We start from the raw sequence: 20,348 nt of genomic DNA, 5'->3' as shown, positions 1-20,348 counted from the left end.
TCTCCCTCGGAGTCACACTCCTCTCCGCTGATAGCCAACTGCTACTCCACCGATGACCTGAGAAACTACCCAACGAACCAGCCACACCGCGAGAAACCCACCTGTCCTTTAAAATGCTGACCTACGGTGCTGTTCAGCCAGCCAACGTTCCAAAACCACAGTGCCCGGCGGGGAGGAACCGCGTCTCCAGGGAGGTCTCAGGCACTGAATACACAGCACCCCCCAGCAACAACCCTGTGTATTTACGCACCACGGCTCAAGGGCAGCAAACTCACTGCAGCCTCCAGAGGAGAGGAAAACGCCTGAGACCCGACTTCCACCGCCAGCCCCACGCTGCAGTGTTCCCAGGACCCCTCCGAGGCAGAAACAAACTTGCTGAGACACAGCCTGTGCTCCTCTCCGCTCCGACCTCAGACTGGACTCCAAGGAGAGCCAAACGAACCCTAAAGAGCATGCACAGTCCGCAGCCGGCCACTGGCAAGGTACCTTTTTGAAAGAACAGGTCTTTAAACTGAGCCTCCTTCAGTGTGCTGTTGTTCAGATGGTCACTGGACATAATCAAGTCCTTGGCAGCGGGGGAGTCCACCCGTGACGCGGCCCTCCCGAGTTCAAAGCATCCCTTCAGCTTCAGGCAATCTCCTCTCCAGGCAGCTCAGAGCTGCAGTTATAGCTGGCGTGGGGTGTGGGAGAGTGTGTGAGAGTGGGTGTGTGTGTGTGTGTGTGTGTGTTTCTGTCTGTCTCTCTCCCTCTCACTCTCTCTCTCTACTGTATCAGCAGGGCCCAGCCCAGGTGCTAGACTCAAACGCTGTGGCTGCGACCGCGGACTGTGGCTACCAATTATCAACGGCCATCAACAGAAACCAGGGACTGCGCGGCAGGAAGCCGCTGGTGTCACGGAGCAGAGACTAAGGCCAGGCTCTCCGAGCCCAAGACCAGCTGAACACCGCGCTGTCTGCAGCCGCACACGGCAGCGATTAGTCTGCGTTTCTCTGCTTCGGCTTCTCACCCAGACAGGTTACACACACAGGCGAGAGGGATGCAGTGAGACAGCGTGCCTTGTCCTGTGAGGCTCAAAAATCCTTCCAACAGGCACGTATCAAGCCAGGCAAAGCAGACGGGGAGATCCTGCAAATCTCAACACAACACTTCCTCCCTTGATCTCTGCTGGAAGCTTTCAGAGTTGAAGAAATGAAGACAGTGCTTACCGAGGCAGCACACGCGACAGACAGGGACATCAGCCCCGCGGGCTTCTCTGACGTGGACAGGTGCACCTCCAGCGTCCCTTATGCCGGGAGCCAGGCTGCCGGTCACGCTCTCTGGATTTTCCTCTCCCCAAGTCTCTAACTGACGGGAGTAGCTCACACCGGCTCTTGCAGCTGAACTCTCTTCCCCCCAACCCCTTCTCCCCTTCTCTCCCTTTTCCTCTCCCTCTCCCTTTCGTGGTTTCTTAGTGCATGGCAGCATGGACACACAACAGAATATCCTTTAAAGTCAAGGCTCTCAATCTTCCGATGCAGTGTTCAGCCTATAAGGTTTAGAAAGTGTAGAAAAGAACCCCAGATAACGGAAAAATGCAACTCCAACTCTGAAGCAGAGACCTGTCTTAGGAGAGGGCTTTCTCCTGGTTCCTTCTGTGCAAGCACATTCTCTTCCCCCTCCCTGAGGGCTGAACGGTTTGTTTCATGTGTGCATAAACCATCTCCTGTGCATTCTCACTCCCTGAGGCTATGTGCAGAGACTCCAGGGCAGGCAGCGCATTTGTCACTGTTTTCAGAAAAAAACAAAAAAATCACAGACGGCCACAGTGTGAAGGGCAGCGTGCCATGGCGTTCACTGCAAATAACCCCGGCCACAGGCCCCGCTCGGGGCCCAGAATAGCCTGCGTTCGTTTCTCCTTATTTAGGGTCAACCAGAATGACATGTGGGCCGTAACAATAGTTGTGGCTATGGAAGGAGTTGTCAAAGCAAAACGAAACTCTGGCGGCTCCTGCCAGCATTCGAAATGAGAGACGGTTACATCAGCAGCAGGGAAACGTCACCTGGGGCATGAGAGTAGGGACAGGCCCTGACATCACCCCACCGGCCCTGGGGGCTGGCCTGCAGAGAGCCGTCTCTCTCTCCGGTCCTAACGACTGGGGTGGCGTGCACGGGACAGGAGCAAAGGAGTGGCTGAGACTTCTCACATGGATTAAAACAAAACAGAAAGCCAGGGGACCTGCGGCAAGGAAAGGCAAAGATGAATATGGGAGAACCACGACGGCGGCGTGGTTTTCCTTGAGTGATTTCCAAACCAAAAATGTTTGCCCTCCTCCTTGTGGAACGCTCTTCCCCGATTTCTTCTCAAGGTCATGGTGTAGGGGAAGGAGGCTCTCCAGAGATTCGGGAGGAACTGTCCTCGGGGAGTGGAACCAGCTTCAGAAAGAGCCAGAAGCTGCTCCCCTGCTGCCAGCCAGGCCCTCCCTGGCCTTCTGTTCTCTCCTGCCCTGGGGCCCTAGGGCTCCTTGCCCTTGGGGATGACCCTGCAGAGCGCAGTTCACTCAGCTTCACGGATCCGCTCTGAAACCCGGTCCCTACAGAGGAACACTCCCTGAATGCCTGGAAAACCAGGGATTTTGTCAACTCCATGGGACCTGCAGACTCTTCTGTCCTTTGACACTGCTGGCTCACTCTGGGGTTTACCGTTATTTAAAGTGAAGATTTCATAAACAAAGCCGACACATTTTCCATTGTAACGGCCCCCACGCTTACTGTGGCTGGCTGCCTTCCTCCCTCCACTCATTCTCGCCGGTCCTCAATGAGCTCCTTCTTCATGCTGTTCAATGTTCTCACTGTAACTTATGCAAAAATCACTTTACAAACTTTCTGACTTCTGCAGGCACGTTTATTTTTAAACCACTGCCTGCATCTCGCATACACACACGCGTGCACACTGCTGGCTGCCAAGCATTCCGTGGGACGCATGTTCCGTGGGATGCACGCTTGCAGCTGCTGTCGCAGTGCTTAGGGTGTGCGCCCCACTGCCTGCTTAGCACAGCAGGGCCACGGTGCCCCATGACAGCACTCACCGGCGGGTCATCTAGCACAGTCCCCTGGGGGTGGTGTTGAGTTTTGTTCTTATTCCCTTTGAAGCACTGCCTAGTTGGAGGATGCTTCAGGAAGCAAGTTTGGAGGTCAGCACGTGACTCAGGTGCTCACCCCTGATTGACATGTCACTCTAGCTGGCCCTGCCTGTGCGTTGTGAACCACAAGGCTCTCAAACCACAAAGTGCCAGTGTTTCAGGGAAAATGGAGCACACACAGCAGAAGGGTGTGGGAGAGAATAGCTGTGCTGAACAGAAACACACACGTGGGAAAGTGTAAAAAACATTTGCATTCAAGAACTCCTGCCTCTCTCCCCATCTCTACGTTGTGTCTGTAAAATGAGCACTCTGATAGGCTAACCGGTGTTGCTCGGGTGAGTTTTTGCATGGTACACAACATGTCTCAAAGCTGCATGAGGTTTTCCTGTGCACAGAGACGGCTGTGCGGGCTGGGTCCCCTCAGACAGACCTCTCCACAAAGGGTTGTCGGCAGCAACCAGACGTGAGAGCCTTGCGCTTGGCAAGCTCCCTCTGACCACATCTGCACGATTCCTCCGTACAGGTCTTCATTAATCCACCCGACAAAAGCTAAGCATTGACAGTCCCCAGGAAGAAATACACGTGACCTTCAAGGGGGTCCTTCAAAGAAGCAGAATTTCTGCAGGATGAACCCTTCTTAGGGTCCACGTGTAGGTAGTTGCTTACTTAAGGAACCAATCAGGCTCTAAGGACTGCTTTCCAGCCAGGATCTGAACAAGACACGCTGGGGTGGCTGGGAGCACAGGGCAGGGGTCTGATTGGGTTCCTACTTCAGCTCTCATCTCACCACTCCAAGTATTCTAAGCTGATAGCTCTAAGTTAGCAGCTCAGAGCTCCTAACCCTCAGAAAAGCGTCTCTGAGGGGAGGTCGAGGCATGGTCTGCTACACCAGAGGCGTGCTCTGTCCTATTTAACCCTGCTTAACATCTAACCTGGCCCAATCCTCTGGTGCAATCACCAAGGGATTCTTGGTAATTCTTGCTGCTACTCCCCCTCTTATGTGTATGTATGTGAAAGGGATTGAGAGAGAGAGAGAGAATCTCCTACCTGCTCACTGGTTCATGGTTCATTCCCCAAATGCCTGAAATGGCCAAAGCTGGGCTGGGCCGAAGCTAGAAGCCAGGAACTCAATCCAGGTCTCCCACTAGGGTGGCAGGGACCCAGCTACTTAAACCATCACCACTGTCTCCTATGGTGCACACCAGTAGGAAGCTGTAATCAGAAGCAGAGCCTGGACCCAAAGCCAGGTATTCTGCTGTGGGATATGGGCGTCCCAAGTGGTGTCTCAAGTACTCTGACAAAGGTTCACCTCTTGTACCCTGCTCTTAATGGGTGCCTCACTCACAGCAAATCCTCACAAAGATCACTTGAAGTGTGACAGACAGTTTTGCAATGGTTATGCGGCAGAAAGTCAGTATATACAAACATCAATAAATATTGGATCAGGGCACTTCAAAACGTTTGTGGAAAGCAGAACTAAAAAATGAGTTTATTCTGATGCCAACTGAGCTCCATGCATTGCGTTTTCATAACATACATTTTCCACAAACTTTTCGAAGCCCCCTAGAATGTACTAGGCACTTTCAAGCCTTTTGCATCTTTTATTTTCACACCAACCATGTGAGGCACATTTTCTTTCTTTGTTTTCTTTAAAAAGTCAGAGTTACAGAGAGGGAGGGGCAGAGGCAGACAGACAGAAAAAGAGAGAGAGAGAGAGAGAGAGAGATCTTCCATCTGCTGGTTCACTCCCCAAATGGCCTCAATGACCAGGGCTGAGCCAAGGCTAAAGCCAGGAGTCAGGAGCTTCCTCTGAGTCTCCCATGTGGGTGCAGGGGCCCAAGCACGTGGGCCACCCTCTGCTGCTTTCCCAGGCCATCAGCAGGGAGCTGGATTGGAAGTGGAACAGCTGGGACTTGAACCAGCGCCCATGTGGGGCGCTGGTGCCACAGGAAGTGGCTTTACGCACTGTGCTACAGTGCCGGTCTGGAGGCACATTTTCTCATTCCCACTTTACAGATGAGGGAACTGAGGCTCCCAGAGGGTGGTCCCTCGTGCAAGGTCCGAGGCTGGTCTGTTAAGACACAGGCAAGGAGCTGCACCCTGAGAAAGCCTGGCTCACAGGCCCCCTGGCCCCAAGCACCATGGAGTGGCTCAACAGGTGGTAAACCTAGAATTACCCAGCAGCCACCTCATGGGCAGTCCCCGGAGTGAGCCAAAGGGTGTCAGTGGATCGACAGGGACTTACTTCCACCTATTTAGCCTGATTCCCCAATTTCTTTTGGCTCTAAGTGGAGGTGTTAACATCAAATCCACATACAGATGGTCTAACTGCACACGTTGTCACGAGGCTCCTGGAGCCATTTCATGCGTCTCACGCACTCGACCCTGTAGTTCCTGCTAGGAATCCACAGCTCTGTCCATTAGAAATCCCCATTCTTTGAGGTTTATGGTTACACCATAAAACTTTGCTCTGAGATGAAATTTTCCACATAAAATTAAGCCCTGGAATTTAGCCTTTAGAAAACAAAACAGTACATTTTAAGTGAGTTTGTTATGCTTAAAGTCATGAATGAGGATTTTTAAAAGAACACAAACTTTATGTTCCCACAGACTCAAAACACAGGGTAGTTAGGTATTTGTGGATGTTAGCCTATAGCACGGAATAACTTACTAATGTATACTCGGTGCTCACAAAGCTGCGACACAGAGAGGTCTGTATGCAGACAGGTAAACGCGCCGCAAGGGCTCCAGTGCCCTCCATCCCCAGTGGAAATGCTGGTGTGTGACACTGGATTAGCAAGCCAACACGGTGGATCAAAAGCTTATTAAGCAGCTTCGTCTAAATTTAAAAGCTTTAACATAACGTTCTAATATACGGCAATATTCCTTGTATTAACAGCTCTGGAGTTCAGCTTACTTACACATAATCTATGCCATTGTAGTATTTTTTGCTTCTATGGGGAAAAACAGTATACAGCATTCTACATTTGTGGTCGTAGACATTTCTCTACTAAGCATGTTAGACATCCCTAAACTAGTTACTCCTCCACACTCCATTCTATCCCAGCAGATGGAATGAAGTGGAGGGCTGTCTGAAGTTTTTATAGTGGCTACATTCAGGGACCAATTAGATGCAAGTGTGGGCTCCATCCTTGCCTCCTAACTGCATTACCTGGAGCTGGGTGCACTCCCTCATCTGTAAAATGAGGCTAAGAATTCTTAACCCCTATTGTATCAAAGGGTGGGTGGTAGGATGAGGTAACACACCTGAGCCCCGCTACTCAGAGTGAGGTACAGGGTGCAGCAGCCTCTGGGGGCTTGTTAGAAATGCATGGTCTGGAACCCAGTCCAGACGGACTAAACCTGAGCATGCATTTTAACAGGAAAGTTAAAATCAAAGTCTCAGAAGCCCTGGTGTACTCCAGATTCTTCATGTGGATTAAATGAGAAAGCTGAGGACTTGGTGAAATGGTGACTTGTACATACCGTAATGAGGAAATGAACACAAATCCAAGTCTACAACAAACTCCTAACATGCCGGAAGAAAACAAAATTGAAAGGAAAAACAGACAACTAAGGAAAAATAGTTGGGTATCTCAATACCCTATATTCAATTATGGAGAGAACACTATAGTAGAGAGTGAATCAGGAAATAAAATACTTAAACAACAGTGCAAGCCAAACAACCTAACAGACAGTCATCTATAGAACATTATACAACAGAGAATATGAAACCTTCTCACATACACACAGGACATCCTCAAGGATATACATATGGTGGGCTATAAAACAAACCTCAATAAATCTAAAAGAGCCAGAATCATAAAAAAAAAGCTTTTAGGAAAAAACAAGAACTGGACTCATGAAGCATGTTCTGTGATCACAACAGAATAAATGAGAAATCAAAACAGAATTTAATCAGAGAAATTCAAAAATATGTGAGAATAAACATGCACCTAAAACATCTTATGGGTCAAAAAGGAAACTAAGAAAATCTCTTCCTCAAAAGGGAAACTAGAAAAAAAAAAATTTGAGATTAATGAAACTAAGGACAAAACTTGTATGATGCAGCTAAACCAATAGTAGGAGGCAAATTTATAGCTGAAAAAATATTTAAAAAGGAACAAAGATAGCAAATCAATAACCTAATTTTCCACCACAAAACCCGGGATAAAAGTTTAAAGTCAGAAGGAAAAGAGTACTGGCATCCCATATAGGTACCAGTTTGAGTCCCGGCTGTTCCACTTCCGATCCAGCTCTCTGCTATGGCCTGGGAAAGCAGTGCAGAAGATGGCCCAAGTCCTCGGGCCCTTGCACCCACATGGGAGACCTGGAAGAGGCTCTGGCACCTGGCTTCAGATCAGCTCAGCTCTGGCCTTTGCGGTCATTTGGTCAGCGGATGGAAGACCTCTCTCTCTCTCTGGCTCTACCTCTTTCTGTAACTCTTTCAGATGGATAAAATAAATCTTATAAAAAAAGGAAAAAAAAAAGAAATAAAGATTAGAGCCGAAAGTAACGAAATGAAGAGTAAAATACAGAGAACCAACAAAACATAATTTGGTTTTTCGAGCAGCTCAACAAAATTGACAATCTTTAGTAGACTGGCAAAGAAAAAAAAAGAGAAGTTTGATAACTAAAATTAGGAATCAAAAGGCAACATTCATATCTTACAAAGATAAAAAGGAGTGCGCGGAGTGTGGTGGTACAGCGGGTTAAGTCACTGCTTGGGACACCATATGCCATATGGAGTGCCTAGAATTGAGTCCCAGCTACTCTGCTTCTGATTCTGAGGAGGAATTTTTTTTTTTTTTTTTTTTTTTTTGACAGGCAGAGTGGACAGTGAGAGAGAGAGAGACAGAGAGAAAGGTCTTCCTTTGCTGTTGGTTCACCCTCCAATGGCTGCTGCGGCCGGCGCGCTGCGGCCAGTGCATCACGCTGATCCGATGGCAGGAGCCAGGTGCTTCTCCTGGTCTCCCATGGGGTGCAGGGCCCAAGCACTTGGGCCGTTCTCCACTGCACTCCCCGGCCACAGCAGAGAGCTGGCCTGGAAGAGGGGCAACCGGGACAGAATCCGGCGCCCCGACCGGGACTAGAACCCGGTGTGCCGGCGCTGCAAGGCGGAGGATTAGCCTAGTGAGCCGCGGCGCCGGCCAAAATCTGCTTCTGATTCTGTTTCCTGCCAATGGGCATCCTAGGAGGCTGCAGGTGCAAGTATCTGCATCCCTGCCACTCACCTGGAAGACCTGGATGGAGTTCCAGGCTCCTGGTTTCTGACTAGCCTAGTCTTGGCTGTTGTGGGCATTTGCGGGACAAACCAGTGCATGCAAAATCTGCTCTGTCTCCCTCTTTCACTCTGATTTTCAAATAAATATAAATTAATTAATAAACATTTAAAAAAGAACTATAGTGGAATACTGTGTGCAACTGTATGCCAAGATTATACCATTTAGACTAAATAAGAAAATTCCTAGAAAGACACAAACTAGCAAACTGAATCAAGAAGAAATTGAAAATGTGAATAAACATAAAAAGTTAATGGCTAATGATTTAATTACTAATATTATTTTTTAAATTTATTTCTTTATTTGAAAAGCAAAGAGACAGAGGGAGAGATATAGATATTCAATTCTAGATATAGATACAGATATAGATACAGATATTCAATTCTAGATATAGATATTCAATTCACTGGTGCACTCCTCAAATGCTGGTAACAGCCAGGATCGGAGCTAGGGACTGCACTCAGGCCTCCTACGTGTCTGGCGGGAACCAGAAAATGAAAGCTCTCTTTCTTTCTGTTTCTGTCTCTGTGCCTTTCAAATAAAACGAAACAAAAACTTTTAGAAAGCATTTAGCGGGTAGGCATTTGGCAGAGGGGATAGGAGTCTACTGGGGATGCACACGTCCTATATCAAGTTCTGGGTTCCTGGCCCAGCCCCGGCTGTTGTAGGCACTTGAGAAGTAAACCAGTAGATGAAAGATCTTTGTTTCTATCTCTTTCAAATTTTTAAAATTTTTAAATTTTTAAATTTGGGGCTCTTTCCACTCCTCCTCCTCCCCTCAATTGATAGCCAAAACTTACATAAAATAAAGTAGAAATCCCTCATAAAATATCTGAAAGTTGCTTATTATATTATATTTCTCCATATCCCTAGTTCTCACCCCGGATTCCAAAAGTTAAATGCATCATTAAAACATGAAGGGGGGGTTGGTTGTCTGATACAGCTGTTGACACATTGCTAGGGAGTTTGGGTGTCCGATACAGCTGTTGACACGTTGCTAGGGATACCCGCTGTGGACCCCAGCTTCCTGCTGCCGTGGACTCTGGGAGGCAGCAGTGATGGTTCAAGTTATCATGCTGAGTTCCCAGCTCCCAGCTTAGGCCTGGCCGGTCCCAGGCATTGTAGGCATGTGGGGGAGTCAGTCAGCAGGTGACAGAGTCCAATCTTCGTGTCTCCATGCCTTTCACATAAATAAATAAGACGTTTTAAAAAAATTTAAGGTATTACATTTATTATTATTAAATTAAGGTACTATTATTATTACTCCTTGAAAAAATGATATCTACAATTTTCACTGTGTAACAATTCTCCTCCAAAGGGGTCCTTCTTTCTTTCTTCCTTTCTTTTTCTAAAGATTTTATTTATTTGTTTGAAAGGTTGAGTTACAGACTGAGAGAGGGAAAGACAGAAAACCTTCCATCTGCTGATTCGCTCCCCAAATGACTGCAACAGCTAGAGCTGAGCAGATCTGAAGCAGGAGCCGGAGCCAGGAGCTTCTTCTGGGTCTCCCACGGGGGTGCAGGGGCCCAAGCACTCGGGCCATCCTCCACTGCTTTTCTAGGCCATAGCAGAGAGCAGTTGGGACACTGCCAGCAGAGGCTTAGCGTCAGCCCTTAAAGGGTTTCTAAAAGCCTGATGGACTACACAGTGCCAGGTCCACCAGATGTATAAGCAGTAATATTTCCTACACAGCTTATGAAATACTGACCATTCTTTGGCCTACAACATAGAAATCCTGTGTAAAACAAGTCACTTACTTCTCTAATCATAATGCTTCCTTCTTATCTGGCCTTGAGAGAGAAGGGGAGAGCTGCACTTGAGTGGACTCTCAACACACACACACTCACAATCACACTCACACTCACTTACACACACATGCACATTCTCACACACATAATCATACATGCATTTACACACACATGCACATTTTCACACACATTCATACACACACATATGCACATTCTCACACACATGCACTTACATACACAATCACTCATAAGCACACACACACATTCTCACAAATCACTCATACATACACTTGATCAGACACATGCATTCTCACACATGCACTCACACATACACATAGAATCACACACTCATGCACATTCTCACAATACATTCATACACACTCATACACATACACACTCACTCACATTCTCACACATTTGCACTCCCTCCACACAAATACACACTCATATTCACATTCACACACAATATACTTGCTTACACATTCACACACATGCACATTCTCACACATGCACATAAAATCACACACTCATACTCATGCACATTCTGACACACACATACACTCACACACACATGCACTCACACAATCACACACTCATGCATTCTCACACAAATACACTCATATTCATACACACATACTCATACACTTGCTCACATTCGCACACACATACACTCACATTCATACACACTCACACTTGCTCATTTTCACACATGCACTCACATAAACACACAATGACATGAGTATGCACTTTCACATACCTCACACAATCGCACATACTCGCTCACACACACACTCTCTCACATTCACATCTCTCTCTCTCTCTCTTTCTCTCTCTCTTGACCCTGCTTTCCTCCTGTGCTTCATGATTTATTGTCGTGAGAAGGCCAGGGCCCCCAGCGGCTGGGGACGTCCCCTGTGTCTCTCACGCCTTGGCCTTCTCACCAGCCCCTGGGGCTTTCCTCACCTCTCAACACTTTCTCTCCTCTCTTCTCTCCTTTCCCACCCCTTTGTTTCCTTCTAGCTTCACTATGGACCGACTGAATGACACCCGACATCCAGCTGTGGTTATGCACGGGATGGAGTGGGGAAAGACAGGCCCACGGCAGGGCAGAAGCAGCTGTAAGAGTCTGGGTAACAGATCTGTCCGAGACGATCCCTGCCTCTCTCTGGACCAGTGGGGTGTGTGAGAGGACACGGCCAGGTGCCATCCTCTGCTCTCCGGAAAGGGCACATAGAAACAAGCCAGGCTGCCCGAGATAGCCAGTGGCCATGCAGCACAAGCACTTGATTGACAAGAAACACAGCTCTGGGTCTCTGCCACGGGTGTACATGCAAGGACCTATGTAAAGTTGATTGTGCCCTGGGGCCCACACCCCGTTCCACACTGCAGGAGCCACCACACAGGTGCACTGAGCGCCCAAGCCAATGTGTCACCTGCCGACTCCCATCACACGTGAAACTGATTATAAGATCCTGGAGACAGGACCAGGCAGAGAAACCAGGCGTGATGGACAATCTGGCTGGGCATCCTGGATGAGCAGACGGCTGAACAAGGGTGCCATGAAACACAAGGCTTTGCTGGGCTATGAGATTAGGGAAGCTGTGTCCTCTGAAACAGGCTCAAGAGATTTTAAAGTGGCCAGTGTTGCGGCACGGTGGGATAAGCTGCCTGGACAGGAGCTGGCTGGAGTTCTGGCCACTCTGCTGCCCATCCAGCTCCCTGCTACCACACCTTGGGAAAGCAGTGGAAGATGACCTAAGTGCTTGGGCCCCTGCCACCCATGTAGAAGACCTGGATGGAGTTTCAGGCTCCTGGCTTTGGGCTGGCCCAGCCCTGGCTATTGAGGCCATTTCGGGGAGTGAACAGCACAAGGAATATTTTTCTTTGTCTCTCCCTTTCTGTAACTCTGCTTTTCAAGTAGATAAATAAATCTTTTTTTAAGAGTCTAGAAAAACCAGTGGTGAGCATATATCCTCTGTGAGTACAATGTGCTGAGCACACAGAGGCGGCAGACCCGAGAAGTGTTTTCTGAAAGTGAAGCTGCTTGCACAAAAGCCCAGGTGAGACGGGCAGGGAGGAAGGGAACTTTTTGCTCCTTTGCCGAGTGAGCTAACGATCAGGTATGTTGCACTTAAAAAAAATTTCTAAAGACTACAGAGGAAAACTGAAAATGTAAGAATAATGCACTACTTTGACAATGTATTGGAAAACACACCATTCTTCTCGAAGCCCCAACTGTGAACTTATTTTTAATATTCTATTCAAAAAATTCCATTTTCAGAAAATGGAGAAATCAATACATAGATTTATTTCCCAGGCTCCAAAAATTAAATTTGATCTATAAAATCCCTGTATAAAATGAAATGCTCTAACTGGTTCATTCTGAGCAGAGGAGCTCAAAATGTTAACTACCGCAAAGGGGAACTGGAAGGCGGCATGTGCTAAGCAGGGGAGAGAGGAGCCATGAGCATTTTCCCCACACACAGCAATACTTCCAGGGTAGATGGCACCAGGGTTGGTTGGCTGTTGGTTTGTTTTTAAGATTTATTTATTATGCCCAGAACAGCCAGGTCTGAAACTTGGAGACTGGAGCTCCATCCAGGTTGCCCACATGGGTGACCGGGGCCCAAGCTCTTGGCATCCTCTGCTGCCATCCCAAGTGCATCAGCAGAGAGTTGGATAGGAAGTGGAGCAGCCGAGACTTGAATGAACGCTGTGATACAGGTTGCGAGTTGTGTTGGCTCAGGCTGTGGTGCCTCACCTCCAGCCCCAAGAACCAGGGACCTTAATCTCAAGTAGGAACGAGTCCATCTTTTCCTGAAGCTTCTCCAAGTTTCACTGGGATGGGATAGGAGGAAATCCCTCTTGTGAGAACATTTCTTCCCATATGAATACTGTCCTCTGCAGGAACCTAGCAATGATGGAACTGGTACAAAAGGGCTTTCTGTTTCCAGCTGTGGGTGTCTAAATCCGAAACAAAGAAGTTGTTGGAGATGCAGTCATTCAATGTATATGAAAAAACTCAAGATCAGCTATTATTTAAAATTATCTTGGGACTTGGAACCAGATCTTCAAGGTTCAGGGTGACCACCCCCCTCCACAGACGCAGGAAACACACAAAAGAGTCCACACGACTGGACAGGATTATGAGTATGTCAAAGCTCAGTTATAAACAATAGTTCCAAGTCACTGGAGAAAAAACACAGGCATCCCGTCCCCCGTCCCCGCGCCCCTCCCAGCAACATCATTTCTGGGGAAGACAGCATTAGGAGTTTTTTTTTTCTTTTCTAAGAAGACTTATTTTGGGGTTGGTGCTATGACATGGAAGGTAAAGGCCTGTGACACAGCATTCCATATGGATGCCAGTCTACTCCCAGTTGCTCTGCTTCTGATCCAGCTCCCTGCTACTGCACCGGGGAAGGCAGCAGAGGATGACCCAAGTGCTTGGGCCCCTGCACCCACAGGGGAAACCTGGATGAAGTTCCTGGCTCTGTCTCCACCCTGGTCCAGCCCCAGCCGTTGCAACTACTTGGGGAGTGAACCAATAGATGGAAGACCTTTCTGTTTCTCTCTCTCTCTCTCTCTCTCTGACTTTCAAATCAATCTTAAAAAAAAAGAAATGCAAATTTCTAGGTCCATCCAGATCCACTGAGTCAGAAGCTCCAGGAGTGGGGTCAGCAGCCTGGGTTCCAGGGAACCCTAAAGGGCTTAGACTTTGAGAACCACTGACCTAGGGACGTGGTGGCATTTCAAGCGTGGAAATCTCCAAGGGGAAAATGAATACACACGTGGTGATATTCTGACACCTCCAGCTTCCCAGGCAAGCTCATGACTCTGACTGCAATCCCTTTCATCTTTGCAGGGACAGTGTAAGGTTCTGAGGACATATGCCCATATTGCTCCACGCTTATTTTTTTAATTTATTTGACAGGTAGAGTTATAGATAGTGAGAGAGAGAGACAGAGAGAGAAAGAGAGAGACAGAGACAGATAGAAAGGTCTTCCTTCCATTGGTTCACCCCCCAAATTGTGCTACAGCCAGCGCTCCGCACTGATCCGAAGCCAGGAGCCAGGTGCTTCTCCTGGTCTCCCATGCGGGTGCAGGGCCCAAGCACTTGGGCCATCCTCCACTGCCCTCCCAGGCCACAGCAGAGAGCTGGACTGGAAGAGGAGCAACTGGGACAGAATCCGGCGCCCCGACCGGGACTAGAACCTGGTGTGCCGGTGCCACAGGTGGAGGATTAGCCTAGTGAGCCACGGCACCAGCTCTGCTCCACCCTATTTTTTTTTTTTTTTTTGGACAGGCAGAGTGGACAGTTATAGAGAGAGACAGAGAGAGAGGTCTTCCTTTTGCCGTTGGTTCACCCTCCAATGGCCGCTGCGGCCTGCACGCTGAGGCCGGCGCACCGCGCTGATCCGATGGCAGGAGCCAGGTACTTCTCCTGGTCTCCCATGGAGTGCAGGGCCCAAGCACTTGGGCCATCCTCCACTGCACTCCCGGGCCACAGCAGAGAGCTGGCCTGGAAGAGGGGCAACCGGGACAGAATCCGGCGCCCCGACCGGGACTAGAACCTTGTGTGCCGGCGCTGCAAGGCGGAGGATTAGCCTAGTGAGCCGCGGCGCCGGTCCTCCACCCTAATTTTTAAGGCATGCACCCAGACTGTTTTGAGATGAACTCATCAGAAAGTTTGGTCTGTGAGTATTATAGTGTGTATGTGTGTGTGTGGGGGGGTGTTCAGGGAGGAGAGGGTACAAAGGGACTTCAAAAAGCTCTTTGAAAATGGAATTAAAAGATGTTTGTTTTGGTGCACAAATCTTTTGAAATTCATGCATAGTTTTTCTTTTAATGATATGCATTTTCCATTAACTTTTTGAAAACCCCTCATCTTTGGGGGCTTCTGAGGCCCCGCTTCCAGTGGAACAGCCGCTATTATGATCTGACCTCATTTGGCCAACGGCAGAAACACAAAAAGCCAGCTATGAATCAGAGCCCTTCTCAGATTCTGCTCTTTACTGTTTTTTTCCCCCAGCTCCTAGGCGACAGTAATTTCAGCCTCAAGGACTTTGCCACACCTGCAACGTTCATTCACTTCAATACATTGCAGCTGGGGAATTCTGAGGGTCTGGCGGACACGATCTGTTGCAGACGCTAGCTGACTCTCGGTCCCCCTGCTGATTTGGTTCAGTGTTGCGACGTCTGTCTTCCAACACAGGGCCTATTACTCTGTAATGCATTACCAGGAATCTGCAGTCCGTGCTAAGTGACGGATATTTTGGTTGATGTAGCAAGTGTGCTCACATTTGGAGAGAAATCTGGTAAAGTAGTTGTCCGCATCGGTTACAATTCATCACTAGAATTCAGGGCTTTAATTTTCCTAATGGGCTGCAGAAGGGGAGAGAAACCAAATGTGCTTTCAGAGGATAATCTCCTGGAAGAGGAAGTCTGTGTGGAGGCTTAATCAGGTCTGGGGCAGAAGTTATGTCGCGAAAATCACTGAGCATCGAAATGACCCTGGGTGCTCATTAGTGCATGACTAAGTGTGGACACCCCTCACCTGCAGCAGGCTGCTAACTCCCCACGGTCAGCCAGAACCCACTTCTGCTCCTCTCCTCCCCCTCAGTATGAAAGGCTTCGAAAAGACCTCTTTGAAGAACAAAACCCAGAAGGCACCGTTATTTATCACCAAAGATAATAATGCAGCGTACAGTATTCACGCCTGCATAAAGACAGCTGGTAACAGATGCGTTCCTGATGCATTAGCAACGAGCCCCCAGTGACAGACTCCTGCTCTCTCGGCAGCGAAGCTGATGCACTGACTAGACAGGTAGATATTAGGTACTCAGGCTGTCTGGGTGTTATGGAAATCATGTCGAGTGCATTTGACCATCGGCAACGGGGCCAGACAAGCACAGGGCTCATTTTTATTCCAGCCAGGGCAGGGGCCTCGTCTGCATTTGCCTTTCTGCTGAAAGGCTGCCATATTTGTCAGCCCAGACGCGTGTAAGATAAGCACTTTCCTCGTTATCAAATATTTCACCAGGCAGTGGAACCAAAGGATCAGGACAGCCTAATCGCCCACATGCGCACGAAAGCCTGAAGCCTGCACAAGAGGAAGTCTACGGCAGAAGTTAATCACTTCATTGGGAAGGCGAGCTCAGAGGGATTTGGGCAGACAATGATGACTTATCCTGGTCCTACAGTGAATCGGGAGGCAGGTCCTCAGGTACTCACTGCAGGATTATCTTCAAACAACTCCGCTCTTTCCCTCTACAGTCTCTTGAATTCACCCCAAGATTAAACACAATTAAAAGAAGTGGTGGCCTGCGATTGTTTGTCTAGTGTGAACAAGGAACAGGTACGAGGAGGGAGAGATGAATTCTGCAGCCATTCCTCGTCAGCCACCATTTATTAAATCCTCATGAGTGCCAGGCCCAATGGCAGTCATGGAAGAGGACAAGGAAGAGAAATTCCCGCTCTCAAGTAGCCTGGAGTTGGCTGGGGGTGATGTGGGCTGGGCAGGGAGCTACTGATGGCCAGGGAGCTAAGAGGCTTCTGCAGTCTCTGTGCCACAGCCCCGCTCTGCTAAAATCTCCATTCCCTTCCACGCCAAATCCACACACCCACTTCCCCACCTTGCATTAGATGCCATGATGAACACACGTATGTTGAACTCCATATGGAGTTGCCATGAAACCACCCCAGAGATCATCGCACACAGTGAACCCCATGCAAACTCCACCCCCAACCCGATACAGGCAGCAGCTGGACTGCAGTGGGTGTGATTCTCCCCACTGGGTTGCTGGCATCCACTTCTGAGTGCGGGCCATCTCTTCAATCTCTTTAAATGCCTCCTGCTCCCATTCTTGCACTCTATCCATGTCTCTGCCTTGAACTCATCTCTTAGGCCAAGACAAGGATCTTGGAATGAGTCCCACTGGGGTCCTGAACATCTCCACCACAGGGGGAAGAAGGGAGAGACAGAATGACAGCTACACAGCCATTGGCAGGTCGTACGAGTACAGCCCCCTGGGGCAGAGGCTAAGGTGTGCCAGATGGTGGAGAAACAAAGCTGGGAGAAGGTTCCAGAAGGAGGCAGCCACCAACTGGAGCCCCAAGGAGTGAGGGATAATCAACCAGAGGGGAGTGGAGAAGGGACCTGGATTCCAAGGGGGAGAGGCTCACGACGAAGAGCACGCTGTGTCTGGGGCACAGAGACTGAAGGAGGTGGAGGCAGGCTCCTGACATGGGACTGGACCCTGTGGGTCAGAGAGCTACTGAAGGCGTGGGGTGATGTGATGTTTGGGTCTCAGGCCAGGCGGACTTAGCTGTGGGACGCAGATGAGAGGAAGAGGGGGATGCATTAGGAGGCTGTGTGGCAGCACCCGAGGAAGTGAGAGTTGAAGCCACCAGCCACGGGTGGAGAAGCCGCAGAACTACACTGGATGTACAATGATAGGCCCCAGACCTGGGGATGGGTGAGTGGAGGAGAAGGGCTGAGGGGTTACCCCCAATTGTGAGAACAGTGGCAAGTGGTTCTAAGTTCAGTCTTTTCCCCTGAGCCCAGTCACACACCACAACCGTGGAGTCAAGGAGCTCCCCAAAGAAAGCTAAGGGCAAAGCCAGGAACACGAGGACCAATTTTGCCAGCAAGGCCTCGGGGAAGCGGTGCCCGGCCCCAGGGTGTGGTCTGCCAGGGGAGCCCCGTGGCCCTCACGTCCCTTGAGAATCAAGCTCCCCTGAATATTTTAGGGACCAGACTAATTGCCTTCTGTTTGGAACTTTAGTACAGGTTGTTATTTTTACGAGTTATTTAAGTTCCCAATCCTGCACAGTTGCCCGACACATGGCGGGTCCAGCCTGCCCCCCACAGCAGGCCACCCTCCAGCCAGTCGGCCATGCTTTCTGCTCCTCCCTCTCACCGGCACCTGCACTGCCTATGTGCACAGTGTTGCTTTTAGAAAAAAAAAAAAAAACTAACTTCTTAAACCATGCGTTATTTATGATTCTGTGATAACACTGCAAAAGTAGCGACCTTTAGGATGGTCACTAGCCCAGTCCAGTGAGCTAGCCCAGGCCAGCAGCCTTAAAACAAGAGCTACAACTCACAGTCTCACCTTACAGGTGAACTGCTTTAAAAGACCCGCATGTTAAAAGGAGAGCTCCCTGGTGTGAAGATCAGCTGAGGCTGCTTTAGGTGAGTGTTGAGAAGCAGTGAAGCTTCCCAGGGTGCAGGCCACAGGGAGCAGAGCCCGGAGGCAAGGCCAGGGAGGGCCCAGGCATGCCTGCTGACAGTCATGCTGCACCTTGCCCGGCCCTGGTGGGTGCACAGCATGGAAATCCACGTGTTGCCATTCAAAGGGATCACAGTGGACCAAGCAAAAGAGCTGCGCGCATCAGCTGGAGAGACAGGGCTACCCTCCTGCAGCCTCGCCAAGCCTGACCACTGGCCTCAGGATGGCTACACTGAGAGGACTACAGGTGGCATGCGACTGTCACAGTTAATTCACACTCAGAGGCCAGTTTCTATTCTTTACTTGACGGTGTCACTACCATCATGCTGCCCAGAATGTCCCCGTAGGCCCCAGCACAGTGCCTGACACACACCTGACACAAACCCCTGCTCGGCCTCTCCCCTTAGCCTCCTTCCTTTGCAGACAGCTCCAAGTTCAAAGGTGCAGGGAGCCAGCCATGGCCGAAGGCTTTTGCGACAAGCACTGAGCTGACTGCTTTCAGGGCTCTGGTTTTCTTACCTCACCTTTTTTTTTTTTTTTTTTTTTTTGACAGGCAGAGTGGACAGTGAGAGAGAGAGAGACAGAGAGAAAGGTCTTCCTTTGCCAAGGTTCACCCTCCAATGGCAGCCGCGGCTGGCGCGCTGCGGCCGGCACACCGCGCTGATCCGATGGCAGGAGCCAGGTACTTCTCCTGGTCTCCCATAGGGTGCAGGGCCCAAGCACCTGGGCCATCCTCCACTGCACTCCCTGGCCACAGCAGAGAGCTGGCCTGGAAGAGGGGCAACCAGGACAGAATCCAGTGCCCCAACCGGGACTAGAACCCGGTGTGCCGGCGCCGCTAGGCGGAGGATTAGCCTAGTGAGCCGCGGCGCCGGCTTCTTACCTCACTTTTGGCACGCACGCTGGCCTTTTTCACAGAGGAAGATCCTGAGGATGAGCAGGATACTGTTTCTCGACTCAAGATGCACAGTTAGCAAGTGACTACCTCCAGTCCTGGCTTGGGAAGGCTTCAAAGACCGTGCCCATTTCACAGTCACAGTCAGGAATACTTCAGGGGATGGTAGACACATGTTTTAAGAAGGTCCTAAAACATCCAGTGCTGTGGTCCACCCATCACCACATGCAGGCACACAGCTTCCCGAGCACACATGTGCATGTGCCCTCACATACACACATGGACTCACAGGTGCACACATATGCAAGTGTGCATGCACACACACAGAGTCCTGGTCAGACCCTGCAGTGTGGTAAGCCCGTGGCCGGTCTACACATATGTCCACCAAGACAGATCTGCACTTTGTATTTTTAACCACTGGTAAGGGTTTAGAAGCCAATAGTGGGGCCAGCACTGTGGCATAGTGGGCTAAGCCTCCACCTGCAGTGCCTACATCCCATATGGGCACCGGTTCAAGTCCTGGCAGCTCCTCTTCCCATCGAGCTCTCTGCTATGGCCTGGGAAAACAACAGAAGATGGCCCAAGTGCTTGGGCTCCTGCACCCATGTGGGAGACTCAGAGGAAGTTCCTGGCTCTTGACTTCAGATCAGCTCAGCTCCGGCTGTTGTGGCCATCTGGGGAGTGAATCAGTGGATGGAAGACCTTTCTCTCTGTCTCTCCCAATCTGTGTCTGTAACTCTACCTCTCAAATAAATAAGTAAAATCTTAAAAAAAGAAGCCAATAGATATCTCAGAACTAAAATTATGAGGTTCAAACTGCTGGACAAACCTGAGAGCAGGATGAATAGAAAATGCATGGTAGACAAAACAGGGGCTAATGCTAAGATGCAATTTTACGGCTGGGTGATCTCTCGGTTCTTTTTATAACTGCATGCATCCCTTTTTCATGTTCCCAAAGAGAAGGTTCCAAAGAATTTAGGAGAATCTATCCAGAGCAGACAGAATGCAAGCAGCTCGACTGTTTGAAACATGCTAGACTGTTTCCAGACAGTTCAGCGGGGAGACAGAAAATG

General features: G+C 49.4%; 1 protein-coding gene and 1 long non-coding RNA gene across 9 annotated transcripts in view; one reads left to right on the top strand and one right to left on the bottom strand.

Moving 5' to 3' along the window:
* Nucleotides 1–20,348, bottom strand: part of LDLRAD4 (low density lipoprotein receptor class A domain containing 4) — a 273,217-nt gene that overhangs the window by 55,815 nt on the left and 197,054 nt on the right. For 2 of the 8 annotated variants that reach the window (XM_002713495.5, XM_070050538.1), the window contains exon 1: nucleotides 487–779. The exons of 4 other annotated variants lie outside the window; for them this stretch is intronic. In XM_002713495.5, the coding sequence (XP_002713541.1) occupies nucleotides 487–556 (70 nt within the window). In that variant the 5' untranslated portion in view covers nucleotides 557–779. Of the gene's footprint in view, nucleotides 1–101; nucleotides 231–486; nucleotides 780–1,205; nucleotides 2,055–20,348 lie in introns of those variants that run through there. 2 more of the 8 variants (XM_070050535.1, XM_070050539.1) reach the window with 2 other exon arrangements.
* LOC138844060 (uncharacterized) lies at nucleotides 246–1,595 on the top strand. The gene is made up of 2 exons (XR_011379452.1): nucleotides 246–482; nucleotides 778–1,595. It is a non-coding gene; the product is annotated as an uncharacterized lncRNA (long non-coding RNA).

The sequence above is a fragment of the Oryctolagus cuniculus genome, chromosome 10, assembly GCF_964237555.1.
Source record: "Oryctolagus cuniculus chromosome 10, mOryCun1.1, whole genome shotgun sequence".
NCBI classification, from domain to species: Eukaryota; Metazoa; Chordata; class Mammalia; order Lagomorpha; family Leporidae; genus Oryctolagus; species Oryctolagus cuniculus.
The sequence above is the reverse complement of the archived record's forward strand: the minus strand, read 5'-3'. Positions and strand labels throughout refer to the sequence as shown.